The 25,021-nt window shown below is 44.6% G+C and overlaps 1 protein-coding gene across 20 annotated transcripts in view; it reads right to left on the bottom strand.

Moving 5' to 3' along the window:
• The window catches only part of SASH1 (SAM and SH3 domain containing 1), a 324,315-nt gene that overhangs the window by 146,925 nt on the left and 152,369 nt on the right, over window positions 1-25,021 (bottom strand). For 8 of the 20 annotated variants that reach the window (XM_089922116.1, XM_022558786.3, XM_089922119.1 and 5 more), the window contains one exon: window positions 1,174-1,302. The exons of 2 other annotated variants lie outside the window; for them this stretch is intronic. In XM_089922116.1, the coding sequence (XP_089778242.1) occupies window positions 1,174-1,302 (129 nt within the window). Of the gene's footprint in view, window positions 1-1,173; window positions 1,303-6,986; window positions 16,191-25,021 lie in introns of those variants that run through there. 10 more of the 20 variants (XM_089922122.1, XM_089922124.1, XM_089922123.1 and 7 more) reach the window with 7 other exon arrangements.

Here is a 25,021-nt window from a genome sequence, read left to right as displayed (position 1 = left end):
TTCCCTGGTGGTGCTGTGGTTGAGAGTCCACATGCCGATGCAGGGGACACGGGTTCGTGCCCCGGTCCGGGAAGATCCCACATGCCGCGGAGCGGCTGGGCCCGTGAGCCATGGCTGCTGAGCCTGTGCGTCTGGAGCCTGTGGTCCGCAACGGGAGAGGCCACAACAGTGAGAGGCCCGCGTACCGCAAAAAAAAAAAAAAAAAAAAAAAAGGAGCTGGTCCAGATAAGGAAACACGGAGTGTTGAGACTTTTCTTCTGCCTCTCATTCCTAAAATGGTCTTAAGGTCACCACAATGAAACAGAACAACTTGAGAAGCACTGAACCAAAATGAACCCAAGACCTATATAGCAAATTTAAATTAATAAATGCAGAAGTTTTGGTAAGATACTTTCTAGTAAATGTACAACATGGAAATACCAGCACACATATAGATTATATAGACCTAAACTCTGTATTTACTGTTTATCACATGGAACTTCAAATGCTCCACTAATCATACACATAAAAGTCTTTATAAAACAGCCAAATGAATTTCAATGCACCTGAGAGAAGAGTTGTGTCTTCCTTGGTTATCTTGGTAAAATCATGAAAAATGGTGATTTCAAAGAGGTCTTAGCAACATGGAAGAACTATAATAAAATGTTAAGTAAAAAAGCAAGAATTACGTTGCTGATGTAAAAATGCCCAGAAAACACGGAACGGAGACTTGCTAAAACACCAGTATGGTTATTGCTAGGTGAGAAATTAGGGTGGTTTCTTGTTTCTTTAAATTTTATTTTGTTTAAAACAAAAAGAAGAAAACAAAGAAGGAAGGAGACAAGGAAAGAACTAGCCTAGACCTCCTCCTTCTGGCTGAGAGTCATTAAAAATGTAGTGCATACCGGCCAACAGTAAAAACATCCTTTCCCCTTAAGCTAAAAAAAATTAAAATTCAAATGCAATCTTTTAATGAATACAAAAATTTGATCATTATTGCCCCAACTAATACTCATTCAGTCTGACAGCCACAGACCTGGGTTAATCCTTTCGGGATCTGAATTTTTTATCTCAAACTAGTGCAGCAGCCTGCAGAGTAATAACGCACGCACAACCGCGAGAGGGCTGAAGGAGGGGATGCTGGACCAGAAGCAGCCTGGCTGGGCAGGAACACATTCCCAGTGCCCCACTCACCACATCCAGGTCCTGGGAAACCCGCCGTTTCCGCAGCTCCTCCATCCTCTCACACACGTCGGAGAAACACGTATTGTAATAATCTGCATACTGTTGCGCCAGGTCATCGATGTTTCCCAGGGAGCCGTCCTGAGGGTGAGGAGGGCAGGGGGACGAAACGGGAAGAGAACAAAGGCGATCAGTCCACCTGCAAACGCCCCACACCATCTAGTCTTCCTCTGTGCAGCACTTATACTAATAACAGCTGGCATTTTTTCAGTGGTGGACGTGTGCCAGGCTAAATTTTACATGCGACATCACCTAATGCTGAGGACAGCCCTGGGACACAGGACCTATTTTCCTCAGTGTGTATAGATGGACAAACATCTACACACTCAAAAAAGCTGAGTGACAGCCCAAGGATTGCACGGCTACCAAGCAAAGAAGCCAGGCCTCCAACTCAGGACTGTCTGATGCCAAAGCCACGGTTTTAACCCACATCCCTGCCTGCCTTGCAGGGCCAAGAAACCCCTGGGAAAGCCACTGTGTCGGTGCGAGGCACCCTAAAGCCCAGTCGGTGGCTGCATCAGAACCTCTGCGGAAGCGTTTGAGAAACCCAGATGCCAGGACACCACTCCTGGGAATTCTGATGGGAAGCTGAGAATTCAGAAGCCAACAGGGGATGCTGCATCTGGGACACACCTGAACCATGCCTCCCATGAGACCCTCAGAAAAGTGGGAACTCTTATTCCCTACATCATTCAAGTACAGAAGCAAGAGAACAAATTCAGCTAAATAAATAAGGAAACATATCTGTCTCTCCACTGAGGGACGGGCCTGGAAGCTGCTCTGGAGCCCACACCCCCGAGTTCACATCCAGCTCTGCGGCCACTGCTGGTTCGGCAGCCTTAAGCATGTTTCCTAATCTCTGGCAACGCTGGGATACCTCCCCGTGAGGAGTGATGAAGTAACGTGACACACTCAGAGCTTGGTCCTTCACAGTCCTCCTGGCACATAGTAAGTGCTCAATTTACTTAGCTAACAATAGTCACTACAAATAATGTTTCAGATTGTAGTCTTCCTTTAGGGGAACGGATTCCTAAATTCATGTTTGAACACATACACAGAGGATGACAGCAATGCTGTATACATTTGTAGGTTATGCCATTTTGTCTATTCATTCATTCATTCATTCCTTCAGAGAAGCATCTCCCCTGCCCCTTTTCACCTCCCAACAAGGTCTTTCTTTGGTATGAATAAAAGACCCTACCAAGACAACCAAGGAAAATGATTTTACCAAGATAACCAAGGAAAACACAACTCTTAGACAACCGAAAAAGTACACACACATTTTCCCTGTGACAGACCACTGGTCAGCCCTGTCTCATAGTTAATGCCAGCACACCACCCTTGGTGCACATGTCTAAGACTGCAAAGCACACTTAGACGCAGACAGGCTTTGGGAATTAAGAGATCTTCAGTGCTGGTGCTGAAATCTCTTCAGAATAGTCATCACGATCTCAAAGTCTGCAAACATCAAGTGTCAATCAAAACTGAAGATGAAACACCAATGAATGTTGAATTCTCGTGCTTTAGATGTACTTCCTTTTTAGAGTTTTTGCTTCTCTGCTATTTATACCGTACTGTTTCATTTAAATTTCCTTCACGCTAACTTCCTTTGTGCTACTGAAATAAAATTACAGTATATACAACAACAAAAAAAGAGTTCTTCAAAAGCCTTTCTGCTGGGACTTCCCTGGCAGAGTGGCACAGTGGTTAAGAATCTGCCTGCCAATGCAGGCGACACGGGTTCGAGCCCTGGTCCGGGAAGATCCCACCTGCTGCAGAGCAACTAAGCCCACGCGCTGCAACTACTGAAGCCCGCACGCCTAGAGCCCGTGCTCCACCATAAGAGAAGTCACCGCAATGAGAAGCCCCTGCACCGCAATGAAGAGTAGCCCCCGCTCACCACAAGTAGAGAAAGCCCGCACGCAGCAGTGAAGACCCAATGCAGCCTAATTAATTAATTAATTAATTTTAAAAAAGGCTTTCTGCTGAAGATCTCAAGGCCCTGGTCAGGATATGTGGGTCAGAGCAAGTGACCATCTCTATCCCACTTCTGCATTCACCAATTTCACAAAACTGACCAAGTGGGGAAACAGAATTGAAAGAAATGATTTTTTTTAGAAAAGATTCTTCCTTTGTTACCAATAAAATGTTCTATGCTTGAGGTAATTGCCTCAAAGTCCCCAGTACAGAGCTAGGGATGGGAAGCTCTTTACAAGAACAGTAAGATGTTTGAACGTGTCTGGGCAAAAGTCAGTCCCTCCCCTCTGAGACAACAGGCTGGATGGACACAGTGGAGGTGGCAGGAGCTTACCCTCCCCCCAAAAAGGTTTGTCACGTTTCCGGTAGGGAAAATAAGAAGGAGTCAAATGGAAGTCTGCTGCCAGCCTCCGAGGAAACGCACAGAGGGGATCAGCCTACCAGTCTTTGCTTTACTGCCTTTAGTAGAGGTGAGGCTCCCGACAAATTGCATCATAAGTCGGATTACGATCCTGAGGTCTGCCCTGACTCGTCTCAACTCAACAGCGCATGCCCCATGGGCCACAACATGAAAATCTACAACCTCCTGACCGGTCTTCTTGTCTCCTTCCCCATTTGGCCTCATCTGCCTTGGATCCAGTCACCAAAGTGACCTTGCAAAACAGAGATCAGACCGGGTCTCTCTCCCCTAAGAATGATCCGTGCCACACACATCACACATTCTACAAATAAACCCCAAACTTACCAGCCCGGTGGAGAAAGGGGCTGAGGCCTGCCGACGGGGAAGACCAGAGGAGCGAGAGAAGATGGGCAGCCCCTACAGTGGCCGCTCCCCCAGCCCCCATGCCACCCCCAACACCAAGAGAAAGTACTGGAAGAAACTTTAGGAAAGAGCGAGGGCGGAAGGGCTGCTCCCATGGGAGCATCTGTTCCAGCCAACGACCAGGACTACGACAGCAAAGTGCCCAGCGAGGCAAGGGCTCCAGACCACCGCTGCCTCGGCCACCAACTGCTACTTTCTTGGACTAATCAAGGCCACCTGAAAAAATTATAAAAATGATAATTTATATAGCTTTGTTCAAATTGCTTTCTTTCCTTTCTCTCTCCTCTCTCATACATCCTAGGACACCTTCAAAGCCAACTGTTCACGTCACTTCTAAAGTTTCTAGGCTTCTGGTCAAACTTTTTTTCCTAATAGTGAAACAGTTTCATTCCCTACCCCTCACTCCCAATCACTCGGAACTCCCCAAATATTTGAGGGCCTGGGAAATATCTGTTGCTCGTGAGGAAGAAAGCAGCTGTTCAACTCAACTCAGGCCAAAGACAGCAAACATTTCACACCCTGCAATAACCACTCCTCACTTGATGCTCCGCAAATAATAATTTAGAACAGGGTGGCACAGCTGCCTCTGTGTGTTTTCAAATCACTTTCCAGATGTTCAGTGAGTCCCCATAATTACCACTTTCATCAGTCTTGATCATTTAAATGCCAAGAAAGACAAAATAATTTTTTAAAGCGTGTGTGTGTGTGTTTTTTAAGTACGTCTTGTCTGCTATGCACAGAAAGGAATTTTTTTCCATCCCCATCACATGGAACCAAGGAGCCACATGATTTTCTCTTCAACCACTCCAAATCCATGCTTTTTCAGGACTGTCTGGAGACCCCTGCATCCTTTCTGTCCAACTTGTTCTTACTTGATATAGTACAAACCTCTTCAGTAAAAATATTTAATACTTAATATTCTATTAAAATATTTGCAACATTAGTCTCTAGGGAATTTAAATAATGCAGTTGATGTTTTAATAGCACCACACCTCGTACATCTTTTTTTGGGGATGTGATGTTCATGTCTGACTGAACACCCCACAATGCTAATGCCAAGAGGCATTGATGTTACAAAATAAACTTCGAAATATGTAGTATGGCTTTATAAATTTTGATATTTATTATAATAAATACATTAAACTACTTAAACAGATTCCTTTTTAAACTTTTTTTTCTTTTAAGGTGTTAAAAGTTTCTGCTGTAGAGTGTATTACTTGTCTAATCTGTTTCGTTTCTTATTTTCCCCCTTCGGTTCGCATGCATTAGGCTGAAGCAATATTAGCTCTGTGTTTAGGAACTCAGAAAAATCTTATTTCCTCAGAATAGCCTTTTTAAAGTAAATTGTGAAATTCTGTGACGCATAAACTTTTTTACAAGAATTTTCCCATCACTGTCTACCAAAAAAAAAGATACATGCAAATTCAAGCTCTCTTCCCGTTTCTTATTACAAAACCAGGTCACAGCATTTTTCCATATGACCATCCATTTCACTTAATATGAACTTAATTTAAATCTGGGTCCCGCTACCAGTGTCAGCTCAATGGAAGACTAACTTGTATAATTTTCCTATGAAGCCACAGCACACATTTATACCAAACACCCATCTTTTTTATACAACCAACATAAAAATATAGAGATAAGGGGCATTGTACCAAACAGTTCAGATCGGGTGAACTGCTGTTACAATTAAGGAGAAAAGAAACAGAGCATTGTTCTCTCAACAATTGATTTAATAGCATTTCTGAATTTTTACCCCAATGTACTTCTGTCTCTGGAAAATGTGAAAACTAAAAGTACTATGAAAACAGAGGCATTTGTATCATTACTTTTTTTGTTTTTGCTCTCTTCTTTCCCCAGATGTCATTTATGCTTTAGAATATCTTGACAAAGTTTAAGGGGAAAAAAAGAAAAAAACTTCTCTGAAAACACCAGGAGACACAATGTAATCTGTACTGCTGTATGCAGATTACATGCAAATGAATGGAAATGAACTCTTGGTCCCGTGATTTTATCTATCTGTAAAGACAGAGCCCTAAGGGAAAACTCAATGTGTTGCTCTGAATCCCCAAAGTTGAGGGGAAGAAAGGGAACAAGACTCCTGACTGATTTATTTCACACATCTCTACCTTTTCTGTCTATAATAGTAAATACGTACATGATATATTTTATGAAATATAAATTATATGTTTTATATCCACTGCTCACTATTGTTTGGGAGGGGGATGAAGATATATTCATATATATAAATACTTGCATCAGCCCCCTACCAGATAAATCCACTAAAAGAAATCACTACAATAAAATAAAGCCTAACTGATTTCTTGAATGACTTCACAATGCGTTCTCACTCTTAATTAGCTTGTGTAAAGATTTTGAGGTGATAAACACTTCCAGCAACCTTTCAGGTGAAGTTGCTACTACCATAAACAAGACTTTAATTCCGGTTTCCTCGTTCAGCCTCACCGAACCCGTGAGATGTCAATGTTTGCACCAGCTCTGTCATCCCATCCTGCCATATCATTCTGGAGAAATTCATTGAATATGTAATAACTGATCTCAAATATATTTTCTCTGAGGTATCTCTCTCCGCATTTCTGCAGATGGTTTGAGCTGAAATACAGTTTGTCTCAGGAAAGTTTTTTACACGTAACAACCAAAAACATACACCAGAGGGACAAATTAAGTCATGCTGGTGGTGAGAGAGGGCTCTGGGGGCACACCCACGTGGCAGGCGGCTGGAGGAGGGCTGATTTCACATCTTCCACTCTCCTCCCTCCAAAACACCGAGAACCTGCCGGAGCCCATGTCTAACTCTTGCTTTGGCAAATATGATCTTGGTGCCCGTGGCCCCCACTATCATGCATCAGTGGTCTCCAGTTAACATAAATCCCTTCCTGAAGCATGAAGAACAGCCTCACAAGCTGCCAGTACTGGCGACCCCTCCTTCCCAGCACTCTCTCACCAGTTGCTTCCAAAGGCAGTGGTCTTCAGGGACTCCCCTGGCGGTCCAGTGGTTAAGACTCCGCACTTCCCCTGCAGGGGCCCAAGGTTCCATCCCTGGTTGGGGAAGTTCCACATGCTGCAAGGTGTGGTCAAAAAATAAATAAATAAAATTAAAAATTAAAAAAAATAATAAAGGCGGGACTCCCCTGGCGGTCCAGTGGTTAAGACTCCGCACTTCCACTGCAGGGGGCGCAGGTTCCATCCCTGGTTGGGGAAGTTCCACATGCTGCAAGGTGTGGTCAAAAAATAAATAAATAAAATTAAAAATTAAAAAAATAATAAAGGCGGGACTCCCCTGGCGGTCCAGTGGTTAAGACTCCGCACTTCCACTGCAGGGGGTGCAGGTTCCATCCCTGGTTGGGGAAGTTCCACATGCTGCAAGGTGTGGTCAAAAAATAAATAAATAAAATTAAAAATTAAAAAAAATAATAAAGGCGGGACTTCCCTGGTGGTCCAGTGGTAAAGAATCCGCCTTCCAATGCAGGGGACGTGGGTTCAATCCCTGATCAGGGAACTGGGATCCCTTCCCACATGCCACGGGGCAACTAAGCCCGTGAGCCACAACTACTGAACTCACGCACCTCAATGAGAGAGCCCGCTGGCCGCAAATTGCAGAGCCCAGGCAAATCCACATCTGCTTCTCATCAACTCCAACCTTGATGCCATCGGTGACCTACAAGAGAAGCTGGAGTTCTTCAGATGGCTCAGGACCCCCAGAAGATGACGGAGACCTGGCAGGACCTGGACTCGCTGGGGGTCCGGGCACCACTTCACGCTAGCAAGGTAGATCAGTGACACCACAGGGGAGCCACCACAGCGCCCAGTGCCCTCCACTAACCTTCAGAGTCTGAAAAGTATGGCTACTGCCGATTCACTTCTGACTTCTGGGTTGACACAGTCCTAAGTCACCACACAGCCCTAAGATATTCTGTGGCCTGTGAGACCAGCATTTGTTTAGACAACATTGCATAGCACAGGGGAGTACAGCACAGAGCGGGAAATGCCGGCATACATCCCAGGAAGAAACGGGACTGTTTCCTGCAACATTTTTTTCAGTTGTGTGTGTGTATAACTGTACCGAATCACAATGTAAAATACATCTTCCAGTGAATCTGTGGCCAAAAGTTTGAAAGTCATTGGTGGAGTCTGTCTCTCGGGCTGCACCCTAGGGGTCCTCCCACTTTCGAGTCCGTTCTAGAGCTCCGTGCACATGGGTCTCCTCGGGACTCTCTCCCTCCTCCTCGGCTTACCCCTAAATGCAGATGCTCCCCAAAGGCTCTCCCTGTGTTCTCTTCTTGTGGTCCCTGCTCTCCTGGGGGAAAGCTCATCTGTGGTTGACCTGATTTAAAGCCACAACAGAAGCATTTTTTCCTTCTCCTCTTCCACCCTCAGGCTCAGGGCAGCCTGCTTGACCCCAGGATACGAAAAGCCTGAGATCTTTAGCAAAAATGTTATTACCAAAATCTTATGCATGAACTAGTTATCCCTAATTATCTGCTGGGTATGTGCTGGGAAGGGATTTGAACAGCTTGGTTTAAATATGAACAAACTCAGTTTACAGGCCATGGAGAGGAGTAGCTACAACAAAATGGAATGAAAAGGCCTCCTCGTGGGGAGAGTGTGTGCTGGCATCTTTCACGTCATGATGATTGTCAGGTGTGATGAACAAAGTGATCAGAGCTATAAAATTATGTTCTTCAATCATCAACACCTAATGGGATACTTCATTAATTCAAATAATACTTACTGAACACCTATGGCATTCCAGGTGCTGTGCTGGGTGCTAAGTATACAATATAAAATCAAGAAACGTGAATGCTTATTATTACTGGACAGAAAAGCCAAGTATGGCTGTATTTTAAGGCAGTCATATAATTAAGTCATGGAAATTTGTTGAAGGGATTTACTAAACCGTGTGCTTAGTATAAGGTCTTTTTGGAATTAAAGGCTTTGAAAGATCCCATTCGCTGGGCTATCGGTGGCTTAAAAAGAACATTTCACAGGAACCTTCAGAACTTGAAAAGCGCAGGGAAAAGACTAGAATGTTGACAGTTGGTTCTAAAAACCTCAAGTGCAGATTTATTCAGACTTAAAATGGACATGAGGATTTAGCAGAGGACAATTTTAGACTCAACTCATTTCTCCTTTCCAAACTGCCTGAGCTTAATCGAATCACAGATTTGGGAAGAACAGCAGAGTGAGCTAGTTGGGTGGGAACGAAGTCAGAATTTCAGACCAGATTCACAGATTTTGATGAGTATGAATCACACTTTGCACTTTCTCTGGCTGCCTCTGGCCCATACTCATGAGGATATGGGCATTCGCAGGCACTGCACCAATCAAAATCTGACCGGGGGGAACACGTGATCTATGATATTCTTAGAAACCTGGAAAAGAATAGATTGATCTTAGAACAATCCTGAAATTTCTGGTTAGGATGTTAATTAAATTTTGCATAACGTTTGAGTTTGCTACATTTTATGAAAATTATATTCTACCCTGGCTTTAGCAGAGAGTCAGGAGGTGTGGTGTACATGGAGTCAGACGTGCACGTGAATCCAGTTCACTTCCGAGGACTGCTCCTGAGGGCAGTGCGACTGTGTTGTTTTTGTTTTTGTTTTAATTTTTAAATTTTTGGTTGCATTGGGTCTTCGTTGCTGCGTGTGGGCTTTCTCTAGTTGCGGCGAGCGGGGGCTACTCTTCGTTGCGGTGTGCGGGCTTCTCATCGTGGTGGCTTCTCTTGTTGCAGAGCATGGGCTCTAGGCACGCGGGCTCAGTAGCTGTGGCTCGTGGGCTCTAGAGCACAGGCTCAGTAGTTGTGGCGCACGGGCTTAGTTGCTCCACAGCATGTGGGATCTTCCCGGACCAGGGCTCAAACCCGTGTCCCCTGCACTGGCAGGCGGACTCTCAACCACTGCGCCACCAGGGAAGCCCAGTGTGACTGTTAAGTGAAATTTGGACGTCCTGGTGACCTGATCAAACTGAAGGCATCATGCTTATCACCCAGCATTCAGTGTTATAAGTGCTAGTGTTGATTAAATTCTTTCTTGGTGATGCTGCCAAAATTCCACATTTTTAAGAACCAGCAGGTAGGGACGTCCTTGGTGGTCCAGTGGGTAAGACTCCATGCTCCCAATGAAGGCAGCCCGGGTTCGATCCCTGGTCGGGGAACTAGATCCCGCATGCGAGCTGCAACTAAGAAGCCCACATGCCGCAACTAAAGATCCCATGTGCCACAACTAAGACCTGGAGCAGCCTAAATAAATAAATATTAAAAAATAAAAGAAAAAGAAGAACTGGCAGATAATACCTAAAGAGTGTTATCAATAAAAATTCACATGACTTACAAACCTGAGGATACTGAACACGTGGCCCATTACCGAAAAACTTTGTAGCCCTTAACTTATATTTTGATAACTCTTAAAACTCTTTCTTCATCTCCTTAGCTGTAGACAAATGCCTATGCCTATTCTTCCTACATATTCATATTCCAAACTCTCCATCCCCACCAAACTTTCATTCTGGATTCCAGTAGTCCAGAGATTAGCATCAACCCATTTGATCCGTGCCAACATTCACAGGGTCATTCACTTATCCCCAAAGTTAAGAGATAACTAGGTCTTATAATGTGTCATAAATAAGTGCTAATATAATATTTCTTCTCCAATATCTCTCAATGTCTCAAAATATTTCTCCATCCTAATCCTAGCAGTGTTTCAAGACATCAACCAAGGTTCCCAGCTATTCACCCCCTCTCCAATCCCATCTCATTTACGACCCACTCTATACCCCATGCCCACTGTAACTTTCAAAATATAAATCCTGAAAACTATAAACGCCTCCTAGTGAAGATGTGACAAAGTCAGTCTGCTGCTGACAATACAAAAGCCTTTTCACTTGTACTCTGTCTGCCTTTCTAGACCCCCACCTGTGGCTCCACCTCCCCCATCCATGTACCAGTTTTGGCCAGATCAAACTACAAGCAGCACTACATCATCCCCGCTCCCCCCCATACTATTTCTTCTGCCTGGAACACCCTTCTTTCATGCCACTGACCCTGCAGAGAGCAGCCCATCCTTCGCAACTGCACCTGACCTTCCCACTGCATAAGCATAACTCACACATTCCCCGTGAAGTCTGCGATTTGCTTCAAAGTCATGGGGGGAGGGGAGAGGAGTATAGATGAAACAAGATTAGCCATGATTGATAACTGTAGTGCTGGCATATGGCTGTTCTTTAAAATATTCTCTCTACTTTGGTACGTAGTTGAACTTTTCCATTTTAAGACATTTTTAAAAAGTGACCCTCGCTCATTTACATGGTGGTTGTCCCCAGCACACTTTAAAGTCCTTGATAGCTGAATCTGGGTCTTATTTTTGCAACCTCAGTCCCTAACACCATGACAACACCTGACACTTGGCAATTACTCGAGAAATATCTATCGAATTACGAATGAATGAAAGAGGGAAGGAAGGAATAAACAAAAGTTAGTAGAATGATCTCTCCCCTTCCTGAGGGTGCCGGATAACAATAACATTCATTCTGTTAACTATGCGATGACATTCCATCCACCAAACCAGCATGTCACATATAATGGTGACCTTTCACAGGCTCAGTCTCCCTGCCCCCACCAACCTTACAACAGCAATTCGCTCTAATGGGTAAAACATTCAAACACGGAATATATCATTAGAAACAATGACAAATGAACTGACTGAGGGTGTGGGAACAATAAAGGTAACTCCTCTGACTCAGGGGATGGCCTAACCTGTTCCCAGAGGAAAAGCTCCTGGGGTTGGCTGACGGATCAGTGCAGAGGTGTGGCAGGACAGGGGCCAAGAGACAGAAGAGAACCTAGGTTTGAAGATTCTTCATGTATAGGAATTAATGATTCCTAATAATCTCCACTTAATGCTGATAATTCTCAACATGTTAAGGGTCATAGATCTTGGAAGAATCCCATGGAAATTTTTTATCCCTAGAAGATTTAGGACAAAATTTCTTGGTGCAATGGGCTTCAAGGTCTAAAGGTTCAAGATTAAAGTCTCACATTCTTCTCTATCCTGACAGAAAAAGCAATTAAAGTGTTTGGAATTAGTGTAGTATAGGGAACTCTACTCAATGCTCTGTAATGACCTGTATGGGAAAAGACTCTTAAAAAAGAGTGAATATATGTATATGTATAACTGATTCACTTTGCTGCACACCTGAAACTAACACAACATGGTAAGTCAACTGTACAACAATAAAAATTTTTTTAAAAGAGGTGTTTGGAAACGAAGAGGGTGCCTTCCTTAAAAAGGCACTGAACACACCCGGAACTCTTCTGGTTGAATCCCCTGCATTAAGCTCCCGTCAGGGAGACCAGTAGGAAAACACACCTGGAATGCAACTGGCTCGGGTGCTGTAAGAAAGCAAATGCCAGAGCAACGCTGTGGCCTCTGAAACATGCATATTCCCTTTTTTTTTTTTTAATAAATTTATTTATTTTATTTTTATCCTTGGCTGCACTGGGTCTTCGTTGCTGCGCACAGGCTTACTCTAGTTGCCTAGAGAATAAGCCCTGCATATTCCCATTATGGGACTGAGCTATCGTGAGCTGAAGAGATACCTGTTTGTTCCTTTTTACTGGAGATGATTTTAGGGTCCTTCGCTCATGTGACACCAACTGAGTGGTTTCTTTCCAAAGTCGGGGAGAAACCAGTTCACCCACTGCCCTGGAAAAACTCCCAGTGGTCCCCAAACAACTCTTCACCACACACCTAGCCCCTTCCCAGAACATTTCCTGACTTAGCTTCTGACATTTGCTCTTCTGACCAGCTCCTTGATCTCCAGGACACACACAATAGCAATCAGGGCACTAAGGACTTCATTGAGGACTCAAAGGCCTGCTTGTGAATGTGAATGTAGGGTGAACACAGAAAATCTGGCTTCATTCTGTACCACATTCTGACCTTTCACGTATAGGAATAATCAGATTTAAAGACAAAATTACCGCTCTCGTTCCGGGCACATGCGTGAGTATCACTGTATCTACGTATCTGTCCATCTACGAATGTAACCACATAAAATATTACATGACATGACAGCCATACTTTTACTTCAATTTTTGGGGAAGACAAGTTCTTTCTTAACTACATCATTTCCCCTCAAGATGATTTCAATTTTCATCATAAAAGACTTTCATGTTCGCCAAGAATATAATGTGAAAATGCTCTGAAAAAGCATCTTAAGCACATGGATCTGTTCTTACTCTTAGATTAAAAACATCTTGAAAGTTGACAGTGAAGACGATTTGCTTTCTACCGCATTCTATATACATGGTTACAATGAAAACTTGACGGGCTTCTTAGGAACTAAGTGAAACAACAACAAAAATCTAAGATGAATTGACACCATTCTAACTAAGCCAATTATCACAAGAATGAAAATATTCAATTTGCTCACAAGCTGAGAACTTACTAACATCACCACTGGCTTTTTCATGACACCCGCAGTTTAAATTTCTAACATATAGTTTTCTTTTTTTTGGCTGCATTGGGTCTTCGTGGCTGCGCCCGGGCTACCTCTAGTTGTGGCGCGCGGGGGCTCCTCTTTGTTGCGGAGCACGGGCTCTAGGCGCACGGGCTTCAGTAGTTGCGGCTCGTGGGCTCTAGAGCGCAGGCTCAGTAGTTGTGGCGCACGGGCTTAGTTGTGCCGCGGCATGTGGGATCCTCCTGGAACAGGGCTTGAACCCGTGTCCCCTGTGTTGGCAGGCGGATTCTCAACCACTGCGCCACCAGGGAAGCCCTGATGTATACTTTTTTAAAAGAGCAATTCCCTTCACCAAAGAATTAACATTTTTCCTCACACCTGTCAGAATGGCCATCACCAAAAAGAACACAAATAACAAATGCTGGCGAGGATGTGGAGAAAAAGGAAGCCTCATACACTGCTGATGGGAAGGTAAACTGGTGCAGCTGCTGTGGAAAACGGTACAGAGGTTCCTTAAAAAATTAAAAGTAGAACTACCCAACGATCTAGCAATTCCACTCCTGGGTATATATCTGAAAGAACCGAAAACACAAATTCGAAAAGATACATGCACCCCAAAGTTCATAGCATTATTTACAATTGCCAAGATATGGAAGCAACCTAAGTGTCCATCAGCAGATGAATGGATAAAAAAGATGTGGTACATATATACAATGGAATACTACTCAGCCATAAAAAAGAATGAAATAAGGCCATTTGCAGCTACATGGATGGGATTAAGACATTACCATACTAAGTGAAGCAAGTCAGAAACAGAAAGACAAATACCATATGATATCACTTATATGTGGAATCTAAACAAATAAAACAAACTAGTGAATATAAGAAAAAAGAAGCAGACTCACAGATATACAGAACAAACCTGTGGTTACCAGTGGGGAGAGGGAAGGGAGGAGGGGCAATAGAGGGGTAGGGGATTAAGAGGTACAAACTATTAGGTGTAAAATAAGGCTATTAGGTGTAAAATAAGCTACAAGGCTATATTGTACAACATGGGGAATAGAGCCAATATTTTAAAATAACTATAAACTGAGTGTAACCTTTAAAAACTGTGAATCACTATTTGTATACCCATAACTTAAGTAATATTGTACATCAACTATACTTCAATTTAAAAGAAAGAATTAACATTTTTATCTACTCATCGGCCAAATCTTGTTTCTTCCAATAGCTTTACAGGTCAATGTTTGCTCTGACATAGCCCCCTCCTTCCTATCCATGATCTTGGATTCACAAAGAAACACTCTCACTAAAGGAAATGAATGAGTTAAAACACATCTGCCGCCTGCCTGCCTGCCTGCCTACCTGAACCTTTTTATTCTTCTTAATTGCTGCATTAAAAAAGGGCAATTTCACTTTCTTCTCTGTGATGTGTATGGGACATTTTAATTTTAATTGTTTGCCACATTGCGGGGGCGGGGGGGGCGGGGGGGGGGGGAGCCTACAAAGAAAATTATATGCACTACTCAGACAGGCTGGGACCTGGGACCTGGGACCCTTTGCTGCAGTGCCTGCACCTAAAAAAATGTCTCCTCCAGCAACAAAATACAAATAAACTATAAGGCACTAAAAATAACTGCATGTATGTGCAGTTGGGGCAAATTATGGACAAAAAGATACAAAAAGATCAAAAAGCCCAACTGCCGCTTCTGAGGAGCCAGGAGCAAAGGCAGGGGGTCCGGAGCAAAAGCAGAGTACTGGGCATGCCCCCTGCACACAACACCGCCAAAGGGGTGGTTAATCCACCAAAGCCCCCCTCCGGCTGGACCCCTGGACACACCCCTACCCTCACCCCATGGAAGAAACCAGCTCATCAGGCCCCCCTTCGGGGAGCAAGCCTGCAAGGGAACCTGTTGTTTGTTCTCAGTAAGGGGCCCCAATAAAGCCTTGCCTGCGTGAATTTCTTGTCTGGCCTCTGATCGATTTCTAGCGATTAAAGAGGCCAAGAACCCTGGTTGGTAACCCTATCAGGCCTCTTAAAGGGTTGCCCAGTTTTAAAACGCTGATTTTGTCAGGATGGGCTGTGCTTTTCCGTTCACAAAGCACAGCAATTTAACAGCTGTTTTATTTTGGGAGATCAAAGACTGGGCTGCCTCCTTTCAACCCTGCGCACCCTCAAAACACAGAAGCTGGAGAGACCCTGTTAGAACCTATTCGGATCCTGCCCCTCTGCTCAAAAGCCCTATTCAGGCTCCCCTCTCACTCAGAGTAAAGGCCTCCATCCCCCCATGACCTGAAAGACCCTCCCCATCTGCACCTCCAACCAGCACCTGTCTCCTGCCTCATTTTTTTTTTTTTTTTGTGGTACGCGGGCCTCTCACTGCTGTGGCTTCTCCCGTCGCGGAGCACAGGCTCCGGACGCGCAGGCTCAGCGGCCATGGCTCACGGGCCCAGCCGCTCCGCGGCATGTGGGATATTCCCGGACCGGGGCACGGACCCGCGTCCCCTGCATCGGCAGGTGGACTCTCAACCACTGCGCCACCAGGGAAGCCCTCCTGCCTCATCCTACGACTCTCCCAGGCTCACTGCCCCCAGGGACACACTGGCCACCTCTTTACTTCTCCAACGGCCCAAACCCACCAGCCCCAGCCCGGACTTTGAACCTGCTCCTCCCTCGGCCTGTTGTGCTCTTCCCACAGTTACCTGCCCTCCCCTCACCTCCTGCAAAGGTGACTCCAATACCCTCTTCTCAAGGGTCGCCCTAGCTAACACCGCAACCTCCCTCTCCTGTTCGCACAACCTCTAACCCCACTCTCTGTCTTATCTTTCTCTTTACCACTTTGCAGCATCTAAACTAGTTTGCATGACTCCTAACTTTTCCAGTCTCTGTCTCCCGACTAAAGTGTAAGGTCCACAAGGGCAGAGATTTTTCTCTAAGTTTTGTTTACTGTTCAGTGTTGAGGACAGTGCCTAGGAGACTCTCGATATAAATTTGCTGAATGATGAGTGAAAGAATGAATGAATGAAATAAAATGCTCAATCCACAAGCACTGTGCCAGACACTATACACTCAGGCCCTGGGGAAGATGGACATAAACAATTCATATACTGCGCTACATTTTAATTTATTTTTTCTAAATAACAGATCTACTCCTCAGTCCTCAGACTTAAAGTAACTGGCAAGTTTTAGCTTCTAAACGCCCATGGCTTCATCATAATTTAAAAGGCCAATATTAACTCCGCTGGTGCCTTCTGTATGTGTATCATCCTGTTCCCTTTGTACGGTTTCTAAAGAAACAAATGGAATATATAGTTCAAGGTGTTAATTACATCAGCTTATTAAAAACAAACTCCCAAGACGTGTCAGTTCTATCACTTAGCACTTTTATGTTTATGTAGTTTATTCGTTTTGTAAATGTGAGAAAGTCAAACATAGTAAGATTGCAAAACAGCCAGTACCAAAGGAAAATTCTTTCTCTTACACAGACAGGCCTTTTAAAGAACTGGCTCCAGTGTGCAAGTTTGAAAATGATTAAAGGACATGGCAGTGGAAGCAGGTTTTTACATGACAGTGTTTCTGAATTCGTGGTAGGGTGATGTTCTGCTTCCTTATGTAATATGCAATTTAAACAATTTCACATAATCAGAAGAGACGTATTCACAGTATTCCATACTGTGAAAATGAGTGAGGACTGTTTCAAGACATTCTGTATATCCAGATTATAAATGATCTAGCTTAATAATGACAAATCATTTTTTTATATTAGATTTAGAGAGAAAGTTCTGTGAACAACTGCTACTGAGGAAAATTAGCTCTGTTAATGAATATACCAGAACAAGACCTTCTGACCCGCAAGGGCGAACTAGGCCATAAATGCAGGAAATAAAGATTCTCAAAAGGCCATTAAAGTTAACTCTTCCCCAACTGCAGCTACTTCACCACCGTCCTGGAAACCTGGTGAGTGAAAGGCTTCCCGCCCTATTACTCTCTTTCCTTACTTTGCCAGCACCATGAACCCACAGGGCCTCCTGGCTCCATGCCCAGACTGAGGTCAGATGTTGCCCCCACCTCCCTATAGACAAGTGTGGCCACAGAGGCTTGACATGAGTCACCGGTGACAATGCAGAAAAGTCAATTTGAATTTCCATAGAAATAATTCAGAAAACATCTAAAAAGGTATTAGTCAATTAATTTCAACCTCATTTCATTTTTTCCTAAAGATGAGCCCAGTGTCTTTAGCCTCTTCTCTCCCATCCCCCCTTCTGTGGCAACAAAACCACTAAAAGGTACGAAACATGGAGGAAGGAAGAGCATTAGCCATTCCCGAAAACTATAGTTCCATGAGGCTGGTACTCAGACAGCAACATTCAAAGAGATAACCAATGGAAAGATACCAAGCCTGAGGTACTTGGCAATATACTTCACCAGATTTTTTTTTCATTATAAAATTTTATTTATTACACAAATATATTTCAGTCCTCATTTGAGATTACCGTATTAGGTTGGAACACATTTTTGAAAAGGCAAGAGACCCTAAATAACACCAAACCAGAGAGAGGATTTAATAGAAGAACACCAAGATGGCACTGTTCAAAGACAGAAAGGAGAAGTCTAAGATGGGAACATCTCAGCCCACTACACTCAAAGAGCAGAACCCAAGGATTAGTGGCTGGGACTAATATTTCAAAACTTTCCAGGAATCCCCTGGCGGTCCAGTGGTTAGGACTCCATGCTTCCACTGCAGGGTGCGTGGGTTCCTGCAAGCCACGAGGCGCAGCGAAAAAACAAAACAAAACACAGCTTGCCACAGAGTACTTCTGTGTGAATTTCTTCCCGAGGCCAAATCTTGCCAACTATCTTTAAATAGACAATGATAGCTAATCACCTACCAGTTTCTTAAAGTTGCACTGGATTTTATCCATATTCCACAATTTGTTTTTTAATAAAAGATGTCCGGGGAATTCCCTGGTGGTCCAGTGGTTAGGACTCCATGCTTCCACTGCAGGGGGCCTGGGTTTGACCCGTTGTCGGGAAACTAGGTCTTATCAAATTGCCATTGGTGCTCACGATGTTGTAAGATATCGTGACCAACTCTGGATTATCTAGCTTCAAAATTTTTACTGCATCATAAAGACATTGCCTTTGTCCAGGTAGAAACAGTTTCAGTATGTGAAGCAGATACAACTACAAACAAAAAGCAATGTGTAGAAAGCCAAGAGACACATGATAAAGTCCAGCTTCCAAAATGGCCTATTCCTCTTCCACTGGCAGGGGGATATACCTAAAGGAGGTCCCTCCTATGCTCTGTGTTCCCTAAACGTTTATGCAGTCACTCTACCTTGCATGGGTTTATTCCTAGTTCTTTCATATCTGCACATTCAAGTACTCTCTCCAATACATATTAGCTCTCCTGGGCCAATGCATGCGTCTTCTTGCAAGGCAACACATCTATAATCCTTTGCAGTGCCTGCCACAAGGTAGCACAGGTAGGTGTTTAACAAAAGCGCAACGAATGAATCCTTATCTTGGGGAATATGGTACAGCATACAGCTTCAGACATCATATGGATGGCTTTAAAATGATTCACTTTTGTTCCATTTGATCAAGTTTGCAGAATAAACTGGTAATAGAATGGGGGCAGGGTATGTGTGCATGCACGTGCATGCGTGTGTGTGTTGGGGAGGTTGAAAGATGAGAGGTAGAAGACAATTTAACGTTCATTGAGTGTATAAATACCTATATATATAGATAGATGGATAGGATACATATACCTATATTATATCTCAGGTATTCTTGCAAGTTATTTAACTTAAAACATACAAGACAACATAGGTTTCGCTAACTGTACCATACCAATGAGAACAGATACTCAGAGAGGTAACAAATGTGTCCACTGTCACATAGCTCATGAAGAGCAGACCCAGGCTTCAAACCCACCCCTGCCTACTCCAGAACCTGACTTCACCATCCCAGTAGTATGGACTTAGAGCAGTTGGGCATATAACAAACCTTAGCTAACCTTACTGTTTATTTAAATCATCAAGCCATCTATTAAGGCCTTCCACAGAAGGTACACCTCCATTATATTTTTAAATAAAAGTGAGGGTTGGTTAGTAACACTCCCAAGCTGCACAAGTGTACAGCTGAATCATTCATTCAACCACAAATGAGGAAACATATGCCTGGGTGCTTGGCCAGGTCAAACAAATTGGCACATCATCCAATCCATCGTCTCCTCCTGAGGCCGGGATCACAGCTCATCCAGCAGCCCTCGAGGGACCGGCTCGTGGCCCGGTGGGAAAAGCTGAGGCTCGGAAATGCTGACACAGCTGCTCTGGAGGCCTCTGAGGGGTGCCCCCTCCCGAGCTCTTTACCCCAGCACTGCGTGCAGGAGCATGAAATGGCAAACAGGCGCTGGGTACCTGGGAGCAGAAACTCAGTGTCTCCCCACCAATTCCCCCCCTCCCCAGTCTGGGCAGGAGAGCTGGCCTTGAAACTTACAGGCTGGAAAGGATGGGTCCAGATACAGATCTAGGCTTGACCTCAGCGCAGCGCCCGGAGGGCAGAGGGGGCTGTGTGTCATCACATCCTGGTCACCCCGGCCTGCCCTCCACCAGGACAGCTTCCTGAGGAAATCCCGATGGCTTCAGAGAAATGGGTGGCCCAGCCCAAGTATGTAAACAGGAGCAGCATGTTTTGTTCTCCGTCCCTGCACACCCAAGTGAGGTCTCGACTCCACAGCTTCTTTGGCAGCAGCAGGGCTGAGCAATGGCTTGGATGACTAGCATTTATTAATACAAGTCAAGTATGTGCATGGCTTCACTCAACGGAGGACCGGAGGACCGCTTGAGACTGAGGCGGTCTCTCCTAAGCTTTTAGCTTAAGAAAGAATAATCACAATAAATAACAAAAAGATATGCAGTCTTAGGCATGTTCCCTAACCAAAGGTCAAAATGCTTTCCAGCCTGGAACTAGTCTACTCAGGTTCATACCCTCCTGGATAGAGATTAAATTCCATAGTCAGGACCAAGCTCCCGGTAACTCCCCTGAACTTATCAAGGTGCCTGGCACGTGGCAGACACTCAGTAAGGTTGATTGAATGAAGAGTTTTCTCTGTGAAGTGAGAAACTGCCTCCCAGTTGGCTATACACTGGCGCATAAGAGTATATATGCACACCAAGAGCGCTGCACTAAAAATTGGAAAAGAAAAACAAAGGGAAATAAAACGACTGAGTAGAAAGGATGCTGTCCTACCCCATACCCAGCCCCTTTGCTCACATCAACCCCATCCACCGTATCTCATGTTTGTGCTCGTCCTTCGGAATTCTCCTTGGGACCAGGAGAGTCTCAAGGCCAACGGGGGCCCAACCTCTTCTCAAGGTGAAACGGTACCTGGCTTCTGGTAACTCAAAATGTTAAACATAGGACTGATATACATTTTCTCCTAAGGTGTCTTAATAATTATGGAATTTTTGTTCATTATACTCCGGTGTAGAACTGTCTCCCTTTCTCCACCCTGCCCATCCTTCCTGTCTGCCCATCTTACCAGGCACAGACACACAAAAAGAAGGGTGCTGCCAGACCCTGATGCTACCAGACTGAATGGCAAGCCAGCACCTGGCCATCACAGACATCTCCAGTGTAGCAGTGGCTCAGAACTCCTTTTAGGAAAGAGATTCATGTATGCACCAGAGTGCAGTGGAAACCAATATGGGCTGTGAAGCCAGAATTCTTGGGTTTATTCTGGCTACACAATAAAGTTACACAGCTACACAGTTACACAGCTCTGTGTGACCCTGGACAAGTACTTAACCTCGCTCAACCCAATCTGTAAAATGGGGTGATAATGAGAGCACCTACATCTCATTTCATCTCACTGGACTGTGCAAAGTTTAAAAGAAATAACCCCCCAATAGCATTTAGCACAGTGCCTGTCACGTAATAAACACTCAATAAATCTTAGCTAGTATTACAAGGACTAAAAATCGAGAATTAATTGTCTAAACAAAGCCCTAGGATGCACCTTTCTGTAAAGTATTTTCTTTTTAGAAACAGTAACACAGAGGTATTTGAGATTTTTTTGAGCCATTTAATTAAGTCTGGCAATTATTCCCCTACTGAGCTTTTTAAACACAAAGTTTCATGTAAATATTATTTGGAATCAGATTTTTAAGTACCAGAGACTGCACGTATGATTTTGTAGTTTATACCAACTAGAGATATCAGCCCAGGAAAAAAGCTCTTCCCCTTGTCATCAGCAATCATTTGGACAGTGGGATCTGCCTCTTCCACGTGTAGATTCTACCACCACCACAGGGTCCGACGTGGGTGCCCTGGTGTTCTCAAGCAGCTGAGGACAGTCCTGTCCGCTCACGTGGCTCACTGAGCACTGGGAACTCCAGCCGAATGATATCCTACAATAGTGACTGTGCAGCTTTTTGTCACTGTGCTTCCTGAGAGGAGCAATGAGGTCAACGTGAAAATATGTCAGCATGGGAAGGGGTAGAGGGAACACTGAAGGTCTTTTCTTAATTGATCAAATTAGAAATTTGGAAATTTCAAGAAAACTGAGCAGACTGATTTGGGCCATAAGTTTAAAAAGTTAGCTGAAGGGACGTCCGTGGTGGCGCAGTGGTTAAGAATCCACCTGCCAATGTAGGGGACACGGGTTTGAGCCCTGGTCCCGGAAGATCCCACATGCCGTGGAGCGACTGAGCCCATGCGCCACAACTACCGAGCCTGCGCTCTAGAGCCCGCGAGCCACAACTACTGAGCCCGTGCGCCACAACTACTGAAGCCTGCGCGCCTAGAGCCCGTGCTCCGCAACAAGAGGAGCCACCGCAATGAGAAGCCCGTGCACCGCAACGAAGAGTAGCGCCCCCTTGCCGCAGCTAGAGAAAGTCCGCACGCAGCAACGAAGACCCGACGCAGCCAAAAATAAACTAAAAAATAGATAAATTTTAAAATGCTGTGAATTCAGAACACAATGATAAAAAAATTTATTAAAATAAAAGTTAGCTGAAGAGTGTAGCCACACGAAGGCCACTCACCTTCTTTAGCTCCCCTACCACATACCCCCCATCCCTTTCACCTGTGAGCCTCAGGCATGATGCTAGCCTCCCCGCTTCTCTCATCCGCCACGCCCCCTGCCACCGAGAATCAGCAGCCCAGGCCCATCGTTTCTCCCAAACACATCTCTCAAATCCATTCCCTCCACGACCTTAGCTCCCCCCCGTCACCCTAGCCCTTGCTGGATCAAGGCTGCGTCACTGTCACGGCGATGGCTGAGTCCAGCACCTCTGCTCTGCGGTACAGGCCACACTGCCTTCTAGGGGACGTGAGGATTCTGGTCTACTCAAGAGCACAAGGGCACATGATCAAGGCTGCCCAACTGGGTGCCCTTCTGGTCCTAATTAAATTTCCCAAGTGGCCTTTCTCACTGGAAAGAGCATGTCATGGTAGTCCAGTCTGCTGGTTAGCTTTAAACTCTCCCTGTAAATCAGTTTAATGGCACTGGGTTTATCTTGATTTCCCATCCCCACCCTCACAACCCCAAACAATCTCCTTAGATGATCAGACAAAACACCTAAATGTCATCCTCAGTTCTCTGTCCCCCTAACAACCAGCCCAAATGCAGAGGCTCTACCTCTAAGACCCATTCCACATCTGTCTACTTCTCTCCAACACCAGCACTACAGCCTGGTCCAAGCCACTGCCACCTCATTATAATCCGTTTTCCACAACACTGCCAGTGGTCTTTTAAAAACATAAGTTCATTTAAATGCTCCAATGGCTTCCAATCATGCTTAAAATAAAATCTGGACTGTGACTGATGTATTCTGGCCCGACTGTCTCTTTGACCCACTCAGATCTCCAGCAGTCACTAAGCAATAACCTTATATGGGCCTTGTCTATGTTCCTAAAGTTCACCAAGTTCATTCTCATCTTGGGACCTTCACAGCTGATGTTCTCTCTGCCTCGAGAAGTGCTCTCCCCCACGATACTCATTTCCAGCTCCTTCCTTGACCACCCTATTCAAATCTAGCCCCTCGGTAAACTGGATTACTTATTCCATCTTCAAAGAGCTGAGAGTTTTGTACAGAAGAGACTGCAGAAAAATAAATTATATAACATGTGTTTATATCCTGCCTTCTTTCACAGTGAATTTGAGGTGGCAATTCAAAATAAGTGATGAATACTTACACAAGTAAGGAAAGAGCCGTCCTTGGCCCAAACCTACATACCGGTCATGCTTTTACACAGGGTCCAGACATTTTAAGTCAAGACACTTAAGAGGGCTGCCATCACCTCCCCAAGTCCGGACAAAACCTCCAAGTAAATGAAATTCTTCTGGTGCCTTCTGAAGCTTTGTTCCTCCCAAGTATCCAATACTTTCTCGTGCTCACACCTTATAACTAACTTCCGGGGCACAGCCTCTTCTCTGGTAAACATTCCCTCCTCAAAAATTATCCTGGGACTTCTCTGGCGGTCCAGCAGTTGAGACTCCACGCTTCCACTGCAGGGGGCGCAGGTTTGATCCCTGGCTGGGGAACTAAGATCCCACAAAAGATTAAAAAAAAAAATTATCTCTTTCTAGCCCCATCTCTCCTTCCACTGAAGCTCCCTTTAACAGAGCCACGTCACCGAGGGGCAGCAAGATGGAGACGGTGCTTAAGGAAAGTGAGGATACAGCGTTTGAATTCCTAATGAGAAGTGCAGGCATGGGGTGGGGGGGTGGGAGGCGACATCTACACTGTGACCACCCTCCTCAGCATCTTGGTAGGGAGCGCCTGGGCCCCGGGCCCCCCCAGCAGGTCTCAGTAAAAAATTAAAAACGTAGTCAGAGTTCGATCCAACAAATAAAATGGCTAATAGGCCTCCTAAAGACTGTAAATGTCAAACGAGTGATACAAATAGTGGGTGCTAACGCATATTCAGAGAAGAAAAATACTGTTTTTGCCACATCATGAGATCTACTATAAAAAAACAGTCCAGAATTGTAAATTATATAACAGTGAAGTATGACAGTCCGGAACTTGCCTGGTCAAAAGGGGACACGGTAAAATACTTGGAGAAAAGAGTTTTGTAAATCGTAGAATGTGCTGTCTTTTATAATACAAGTATCCCTCGCTTTTCAAAAGTTCGCTTCACACCACTTCACGTTTATGAAAGACCTGCATTAGGCCCTGTTCTTGCTAACCGAAGGAAACCCAAAGAGGATTTCCATTTTTATGAAAAACGGGAAAAGGGTAACTTGAGATCAGTGTATGTATTTCAGCGCACACCTCCTTCCCCGGGAACCACACTCAGTCTCCCAGCCTCAAGACGCCATAGCTTTGAACTGGGTCTGATCTGTGCTTTACCTCGATTTACAGTTGACCCTTGAACACACAGCTGAACTGCATACATCCACTTACATGTGGATTCTTTTCAATTAATATAGTACCTGTATTTTTACTTTACAGATCTTTACATTAACTAAGTGTAGGGAAAAGTTTGTGTTCGACGAGAGATCACAC

The sequence above is a fragment of the Delphinapterus leucas genome, chromosome 12 (genome assembly GCF_059928025.1).
Source record: "Delphinapterus leucas isolate spDelLeu-1000000601 "Yukka" chromosome 12, BTC_Dleu_Yukka2, whole genome shotgun sequence".
Lineage (NCBI taxonomy): Eukaryota > Metazoa > Chordata > Mammalia > Artiodactyla > Monodontidae > Delphinapterus > Delphinapterus leucas.
The sequence above is the reverse complement of the archived record's forward strand: the minus strand, read 5'-3'. Positions and strand labels throughout refer to the sequence as shown.